This window comes from Gossypium hirsutum, chromosome A04 (assembly GCF_007990345.1).
Source record: "Gossypium hirsutum isolate 1008001.06 chromosome A04, Gossypium_hirsutum_v2.1, whole genome shotgun sequence".
NCBI classification, from domain to species: Eukaryota; Viridiplantae; Streptophyta; class Magnoliopsida; order Malvales; family Malvaceae; genus Gossypium; species Gossypium hirsutum.
Window position 1 is genome coordinate 11,160,395 of NC_053427.1, and position 9,665 is coordinate 11,170,059.

General features: G+C 28.5%; 1 protein-coding gene across 2 annotated transcripts; it reads left to right on the forward strand.

The window, feature by feature from the left end:
• Positions 1-2,066: 2,066 nt before the first annotated feature.
• On the forward strand, positions 2,067-4,498 carry LOC107948814 (pentatricopeptide repeat-containing protein At1g66345, mitochondrial). 2 transcript variants are annotated; one of them, XM_041110917.1, is made up of 3 exons: positions 2,067-2,176; positions 2,483-2,610; positions 3,151-4,498. In XM_041110917.1, exons 2-3 carry the CDS (start codon positions 2,587-2,589, stop codon positions 4,288-4,290), a joined length of 1,164 nt encoding a protein of 387 aa, XP_040966851.1. In that variant the 5' UTR covers positions 2,067-2,176; positions 2,483-2,586; the 3' UTR covers positions 4,291-4,498. The 2 variants fall into 2 exon arrangements, with proteins under 2 accessions (XP_040966851.1, XP_016738958.1); XM_016883469.2 differs by having other exon boundaries at positions 2,483-4,498.
• The last annotated feature ends 5,167 nt before the right edge of the window (positions 4,499-9,665 follow it).

A 9,665-nucleotide genomic window follows, 5' to 3' on the forward strand; every position in this document is an offset into this window, starting at 1 on the left:
CTGAGCAGACTACTCAATCCTTAAACAAGTCTAATTTTAACTATTCAAGCAAAATAAAATGTAATCATTTACTCTTTTTTTTAGCTTTCCACCTTTTTACTTTCTTTTTTTTTAATCCAAATATGGTGTAAATTTTGATTCAATTCCTTAGGAAAAAATATAAAATAAAATAAAAATCTATATTATACATTGAAAAAAAACCCTAAGGGATTGTATATCCGTTAGTGGAATTTTGTTCCACTAAAAATGTGTACTACTCAACTTATAATAATCTATACTATTAATAAAAATTTTAATTGACTTGATGGTATGAGTTAATCGAGTATTAACCCTGTTAGAAAATTATAAAAGTAATCTTTCATATTTAGAATAAGTTATATTATTCGAGGGTATTTTAGTCTTTTTAATTAAAAAAAAACAATAATATGCATATGATGGTATTTGAACTCATTTATATGCATACACATGTTCATGTGATAAGATTTCTATTAATAATATATTTGATTGAGTTGGTGCCACAAGTTAACTTGACACCGACTCAAGATAGATGACAACACAATGATAAATAATTTAATCTAATTTGTTTTAATATTAATATCGTGCATATTTCATGTGTTATTATTAATTAATTTCAAACTATAGGTTCCATTATTAATTTATATATATATTTTTAACACACTTTTGTATTATCAATTTGTGGTTTCCACATGCATACGCATGTGATAGGAGTTCTAGTTTTTTTTTTGGTGACCTAACTTTTAAAATATTCAAAATGATCACCCAATTAATTTGTTTTTTTTTTGGTCCATTTTCGCTATGACAGTTCATTTTTTTGACGAAAGGGAGAGGTGAAAATTAAAAAATTAATATAATAATAAATTTAGCCCTAAAATTTTACATTAGTTATAATTTTTTTTAAAAATTAACTCTTGAAATTTACATATTGTTTCAATTTGGTCCTAATTCTAATATATATATAAATACATAAATATTTAAATTATAAAAAAATTACAAAATCAATCTACTTCTATATATACAAAATTTAATCCACTTTTTATTTAAAATCCTTTTTTACAACGAATTAAGTACCCAACCAACGTGGAAAAATGGAACGCTCATATCATTAAACAAAAGAGGAAATTAATAAAAAAAATTTACAATTTCCAGTACATGCATAAACAACAATCAACTCCACTCCCTAAAAAAATTTGACAAATTGGCCGACTCCTTTAAATTTCTCCTTCCGATGTCGAAATTTTTCAAATTTGACTTTAAACCTACTTTCAGATTCAGCAAATCGCCATCCATGTTTCCTTTTTCTTTTTTTTTATTTTTATTTCCTTGCTGCAAAACACAAATTTAGCTTCATGCATTGACATGTTGTTGTCTTCTTTAGCCCCTAGGGAGGCCATTAGGGTATTTTCTTTAGTATAAAACCCAAAGGCATAGTGCCATCGCGTGGGTTGAAGCTCAAAGGTGGAAGGGAGGCTTGTGCCTACGGTTGTCAGTTGTTTATCAAATTGATGAGAGGTCTAACTAAATTGGCTTGGTGTGCAATTTGCTACCCACTAATTTCTTTTGTTTTACATTAAAATAAAAATCATTTTAGCTCTCATTTTATTTTATTTTATTTTACCTTTTCTAGCCATTCAAGTTGCATTATTCGTCAAATTATTCCAAAATGAATGAAAAAGTTCATGTCTGTTAACTTTACTGATGTGGTATCCACGCGATAGTTCATGTGTATATCATATTAGTAATTAATTAATTCTTAAAATTAAAAATATTAAAATATTTTTATAATTTTTTAATAATTTTTTATTTTTCAAAAATAATTTTTTATTATTTTTTGAATTTTTTAAAATTAAAAAATAATTAATTATTGACATGATATTCATGTGGCAATCCATGTTTAAGCCACGTTAGCAAAGCTAATAAGCATTAATTTTTCATTCATTTTAGAATGATTTGATAAATAACATAAGTTCAAGGGTTAAAATGGACAAAAAGAATTAAATAAAGGACTAAAATGATGTCTTATAAAATTAGAGATCCAAATAAGTTATTATACCTCTTCAAAAATTTCCTTGAAAAGATTCACGACCCACCGCTCTCATCTCTCCACCCAAGTTCTCTCTTGCCTTCAGGTTTGGAGCAGACCAGGAAGTTAAATAAGGTAATTTTTGAAACCCTAAGTTTGATTATAAGATTTCTACTTGAGTCTATAGATTCCGAGTTATGGCTCGGTTTCTGTTTTCTGCTTTGTTCTGTATTTGATTTTCTGTTTTAGCTGCTACTGCTTCTTACTCTGTCTCATGGTGTATGAATGTTGCTTTTGTCAATTAATTTGATGTTTCAGAAGAATCATTTTTATTTCGAGGGTTTAGGGGTTATTAAATGTTTCCTTGTTTATCTATATGTTTTGACTATTTTTACGAATGCTGCGATTAATCACTTTTATTTGTTCTGTGATATGATATAGCAAGTACTGAACGAATACGAATTGGATGCAAAAGTCGAAGAATATCATGTTGGGAGTAGAACAGCATCTTAATTTTTCATTTGACAGAGCAAGTTGAAGATGATATGATAATTGTGTCCATGTTTGAGGTAAGCTAACATCGACCAATGCATCTGTAAATGGCTCTGTTGAGTAGGAAACTTCAGTCCTTTTTAGTTTCTTCATCAATCACCAACAGTCCTTCATTTGCAGTAACCAAAACCATCATTATCCCCTCCCAATTGCTCTTGCAATCTAACAATGACTCGAATGTTAGTTTTATCTCTGATTTATTCAAGAAAACCCATAACTGGGATACTCTCACTAGAACTTTATCTTCAGTCCAATTAACCCATTCCCTTGTTCAACAAGTACTGCTCCAACTCAAGCTGCCTGAGCATGCAAGATCGGCTTTAAATTTCTTTTACTGGTCTGCAAAGACCCAAAACTTCCAACACCAGATTTACTCTTACTGCATTGCAATTCATATTGTAGTTCATGCCCAACAATTAGCTGAAGCTAAGATATTGATCCAATCAGCTTTGAAAACAAGTGAATCCAATTCAACTAGATTTTGTCTTGTGGAATCTTTACTGGGTAGTTACAAAGTTGTTGATTCAAGTCCTGTGGTGTTCGATTTGTTGGTTCAGGCATATGCAAAGTTGAAAATGTTTGAGGATGGTTTTGAGGTTTCTTGTTACTTGGAGAATCATGGGTTTTGTTTGAACTTGTCAAGTTTCAATGCCTTGCTTCATGGGATGCAAAAATCTGGTGAAAATGCAATGGTTTGGAAGGTTTATGGGCATATGATTCGCAATAGGAAATACCCCAATGAAATTACGGTAAGGACGATGATTGGTGCTTTGTGTAAAGAAGGGAAGTTGCAAGTTGTGGTGAATTTGTTGGATAGGATTCATGGTAAGAGATGCTCTCCAATAGTTATTGTTAATACGAACTTGGTGTTTAAGGTTATAGAAGAGGGTAGAATTGAAGAGGGTATGGAATTATTGAAGAGAATGTTGCAAAAGAACTTGATTCTCGATACCATTGCTTCCTCTTTCATTGTTTATACTAAATTGAAGCTTGGGAATTTGGAATCAGCATGGGAGGTGTATGATGAAATGCTTAAGAGAGACTTTAGTGCCAACTCTTTTCTGTTTTCATCCTTCATAAAAGCATATTGTGAAAGAGGCAAAATTCAAGAAGCAGAAAGCATGTTGCGAGAGATGAAAAATATGGGTTTGAAGCCATATGATGAAACTTTTAACCATTTGATCGAGGCATGTACTAAAGCCGGCGAATTGGATGCTAGTGTGAAACACTTTGAGGAAATGATCGACAGGGGACTCGTTCCAAGTTGTTCCACTTTCAATGAAATGGTGAGAGGGCTTTGCGAAATTGGGGATTCGGGGAAAGCTAATGGGTTCTTAACTCTTGTTTTAGATAAAGGACTTTCACCTAATGAAGTCACATACATTCATCTTATGTCTGCTTATGGGAAACAGGGGAAGATCCAACAAGTTCTGAAATTATACTATGAAATGGAGTATAGGTCACTGTCTCCTGGATTACCAGTTTTTACAACATTGATTAGAGGTCTTTGTGACTGTGGAAAAGTAGAGGAAACTGAGAAGTATCTAAGAATAATGAAAGGTCGTTCTATAGGGATCAGTGAAGAGATATGTGAAGCTTTAATCACTTGTTACCTCAGAAATGGCGACAAAACAAGAGCTGCTCTCCTTCATAATGAGATGGTTGCAAGAGGAATGAAGACGATGAAAATAATATGACCATTATTCAATTTTACTTTAGCATTTTCAACACTAAAGAAAAATTCATTTCTCTTTGTTGTTTAATGTCAAGAAACCAATGAAAACGAGGATTTGATCTTAAAACATAATAATTGCAGGCGTTTAGAATAATTACTAGAAATTTTATCACAAATGTATATGTAAAAATTAAGTATGGGTAAATTACACCTATGGTCACTTTTGTTTACATTGAGTTACGTTTTAGTCACTTATGTTTGAAATATTACGTTTTAATCACTTATGTTATCGTATTGTAACATTTTAGTCACTGAGTTGTTAATTGTCGTTAATGGTATAACGGTACGCTAATGTGGCGCATTAAATCATCATTTCAAATTAAAAAATTAGATTAAATTATACAATTGGTCTCCATATTTTTTTATTTTGAGCAATTTCTTTTTTTTTATGTTCTTTTAACTCTTCTTTTTCATTATTTTCCATTCTCTTTTGCTTCTCTCTCTATTTTCCTACCTTCTCTATTTCTTTCAACATATCAGGAAGTTGAATTAGCAGTGAAGAAAAAAGCATGGTATGGGTTTATGGGTTTTGGTTATAGGCAATGATGGTTTTCGACTTCCTACTTATTTTTTCACTGTCAATTCGACTTCTTGATATGTTAAAAGAAATGGAGAAGGTAAGAAAATAGAGGGAGAAACATAATATAATGGACAATAAAGAATAAAAAATTTAAAGAACATAAAAAAATTTTAAATTGCTCAAAACGAAAAAATATGGGGATCGATCGTATAATTTACCCTAAAATTTTGTTTAAAATTATGATTCTCAGTGACTAAAATGTTAAACACGGTCGAAATTATTTTTTAAAAAAAAACGAGGATCGACTTTGGTTTTGAAAAGAAAACGAAAATTGAAAATTGGGAGTCGCCACCAATCTCTTTATTTAGGTGTGATCGGATCACCTAGAAATTTAGTCATTTTAATAAAACATTTTGACTTACTAAAACAACGATTTTAGTCTACGAAATTTGAGAAAACGGGTTCAGGAGCCGGTTGCGTACAATGAAGGGTTAGCACCCTCATTACGCCCAAAATTGGTACCGAATTGATTAAATACTACCCTTATGTCTAAGATTTAAAAATATTTGGAATATGGTTCTTTTTTTAAAAAACATTTGGTTCAAGTTAGTCGTCAAAATTCTTTCATTTCAAAGGCATATAGCATCACATCCAGCACAATAGGACACGATTCTTTATACCTTTAAAATCACAATTGATTTTTGACTTCCAAAAGCTTTACATTGAAAATTACAATAGGATGCTCGATTATTTGGCACAACGAAAAACCAAAACCCAACACGGTAGGGCACGATTCCTCGAACTTCCAAATATTGAACATGGCCTTATTTTAGAATATAAAAAAAAGAGTGAAATTCTAAAGGAAGGTTCGATTATTTTGAATAAACGGGAAATCGAAACCCAGCACGGTAGGGCACGATTCCCGAATTTCCAAACATCAAACGTTACCTTCGTTTTAAGGAATTTTTAAACGAGTAATTATAAAACCAGCTTGAAATGTATTAATTCGATTTGAAATAGATATGGAATAATTAATTTTAAAGAGTTGGGAAACATAAAATGATATTTGTAAACCCAAAAGGAAAAATAAAAACATGGGATAACATGCATGTATGAAATAATATGACGGATGAATGAAGATAATTCATTTAATCAACTAACAAAATAAACAATTAAATTCAACCAATCTAAGAAAAATGTTATTAATTTTCTACACATGAATAAAGAATGATCCATACAATAGAAATGCAAAACGGAAATAATACGCAACGATAACATACATAGCCTAATACAACGCAATTAAATGCCAAATATGCAAAACCAAATGAAAATAAAAAAAAGTATGAGACAAATTTAAAAGGATGAGAACATAATATATTATAAATGAATTGTTGAATTTGAAACTATTTATAAAAGCAAACAAAAGATATATATGCATTCTTTAAATCATGTATCATACAATGACAACTTTTAAATCAAATAACATATGCATGTAAAAATGTTTATTAAAATACACTCAATAACAAAAAATTTGATAATATGTAGAATGTGAAATTATAGCAAGAATACGTAATAAGATATAACTTTAAGAAATATACATAGTAGATTCACAAAACATGTAATTATATAAATAGATTTGGGAATTATTAGTAGTAAAATATTTGCATGAAATTAATAATGTATATAAGACTAAATTAATTTTTCCATTAGTCATATATGTAACACAAAAAAACATAATGATATATGTAATAAGAAAACTATATGTATAAACAAGTGAATTTAATGTTGTATAAATCAAATACAAATACCAATATATATATATACAGATACGTATAATAATAATGTAAAAGAAACATAAGACATGTGAGATTTTTCTTTAAATAATATCAATACATACTATATAAATAAATTAAAAAGGAATTACATATACAAAATAAAATAAGATTAATAATATACATAGAATATAAAAGGAGAGTAAAAAATATACAATAAGATATGAGATTAGGAAACACTTATATATATATATAATAGATTTAAAGTCACACATATACATAAATAAATTTAGAAAGAAATATATGCGAGAATAACATGGGATTAAATATGTATATAAGATTGAACTAATTTTACTATAAATTATACATGTACGAACATAAAAACTTTTGAATGAAATGTTACATAAAATGTTAATATAATATGAGAAAAAACCTAAAATGAAGATTTTATAAAAAACGAAATAAAGTTATCAAAATAGGTCAACACATGTATGAAGATATTAAGAACTTTAAAATAGTAAGTATTTTGAATGAAAAATTCAATTAAAATAACGTACATGTACAAATATATATAAGGTGTTTGAATGAGACAATATATAATATATTAAGATAATACAATATAAAGTGTAGCGACGTAAAAATTTTAGCTTGGTCGCTAATTATGGTGATTATTTGAAATTTTAAAAACCGACTTTCGATTTTATTTAAAAAGGGAGTCGCCATCGATCCTTTTTTTAGGTGTGATCGGACACCTAATAAATCATCTTTTTTGAAAAGAAAATTTATCCTCGAACAAAGTGAAGGCCAAATGTGGGTCTACGCGAAAATCAGAGTAAAGTAGGGTTCGGGAGTCGGTTACGCGCGAGGAAGGTATTAGCACCCTCGCGACGCCCAAAATTGATATATTGTAAAACACGTGTTGTTTTGATTTTTTTAAAAATACAAGTTCGATGTAACATTTAGTCGTGATCCGATTGAAACACGAGAACTTTTTAATCTTTTTTATTTTTGAGAAGGACATACCGTTTAAACACAAGTCGATTGATGTTCACCCAACATAGCGATGAAATCGATGACTCAATGTTAAATCAGTACGTTGCCTTGCTTATTGAAATAAATAAAAAAACATGAATAAACATTTTAAAACGGTGAACAGCGAGATGATATAAAATGGGCGGGAAATGAAAAATAAGAATTAGAAATTCATCGAGGCACATAATAAATACGACAATAATATTAAAAACAATGACAATGCATGCGATATATTAAACGTAATAATAGTATCAAACACGAAATAAAAACAACAAATATACATATAAACATATAATAATAACAGATGAAGTAACGTAAACATAATATTAAAAATACTAATAGTGCTATATATATATATTAAAGTACGTATAATGATAAGAGTGAAAAGTATATACATGGTAATATTAAAATACGTACGTAATATATACCTATATAAAATGAACATATGCAAGATACATTATAAATACTAATGACATAAAAAATTATATACATTAACAATACTACACAAATATATACATATATTTTAAAATCAATACATAGTAATATTAGGATAAAATAATAAGTATAATGATAAATATAAGGATATATGAAAATAATACTATTTATAAAATATATATATATGTATAATGAAACACATATACTAATATTAATAATAAATATACTAGGAATAAAAATAAATAAAATAATAGAATATCTATGATGTGGTATCAAAAGAGATATATATATGTAATATTATTCAAGAAGATATGAAAAATAATAATATACAAATAATATGGTATTAGAGGTATATACATAACATATATAAAAATACAATATTTAAAGATACATACACACAATATATATAAAAATGTTAAAATATCTACATAGTATATACATATTAAAAATAATGCTAAAAGACAACTCTTAATATTACTACATAACTACATACATATATATTAAAGATATATACGCAAGATAGAACACATACTAACATTGATAAGAACATATACAAGAAATAGTATAAAATGTATAACTAATAATACTAAAGATATATACATATAACAAAGTATCCACTTATATTAACAATGATAATAATAATAATGGTAATAATATTAAAATACAAAAAAAATAATAAATAATCAAGTAATTGAAAATTATACTCTATATATATACATAATAAAGATATTAAAATAAAGTAATAAAAGATAATACTATATATATATACATGCACGTAATATATGTATATTAGAAATAATAATAGGAGTTATAATAATAATATAAATATCACATACATAAAAATAAAAATAATAACAATAGATAACGTAATAATAAAAAATGAATGCCAAAATCAATTATTAAAATGTCAAAATGATAAAAAGGATTGAATCGAAAACAAAATAGAAAGCTCGGGATAGATTTTAAAATATAAGACAAAAGAGGGGCTTATTTGAACACGCACAAAACCATGGGGGATCAAAAGCGCAATATTTCAGCTTATTAAAACGCTGCGCAGTAGGGGGCTAATTTAATAATCGGGTTAAATTTCAGGGCTAATTTATAAACAAAAGATAACTTGATTGCGAAATATGAAAATTCAGAAGGACCGATTGCGCAAATATGCCGTCGAATTAAAAACACGCGGATCCTCTAGCGGGTCGGGTCCGATCGGGTCAGACGGGCATGAAACGACGCCGTTTAAGCTTCTATTCTCTAGGCACAAAACGGTGCCGTTTTGCCATGCTATAAAAGTCAAGTTTTTTTGAAAAAATTTCATTTCCTTCCTTCCTTCCAAAAAAAATTGAAACCCCCCCTTAAAATCCTCTCAAACCTTTTCTTCTCCGGTGGAATCCCGGTCACTGGGCCACCTCCGTTGGTCGCACCGCCGCCGTTGCCGACCACCGCACACGGTGGCCAGAAGTTCAAAAGGTAACTTTTTTGTTTTTTTTAATAATATATATATGTATATGTATATAGAAAGAAATAAAAAAAACAAAAAAAAAAGAAAAAAAGATTCGAAAGAAGAGAGAAAAAGAA

Coding starts and splice junctions, on each gene's coding strand:
- LOC107948814 (XM_016883469.2), top strand. CDS start 2,641: ATGGCTCTGTTGAGTAGGAAACTTCAGTCCTTTTTAGTTTCTTCATCA.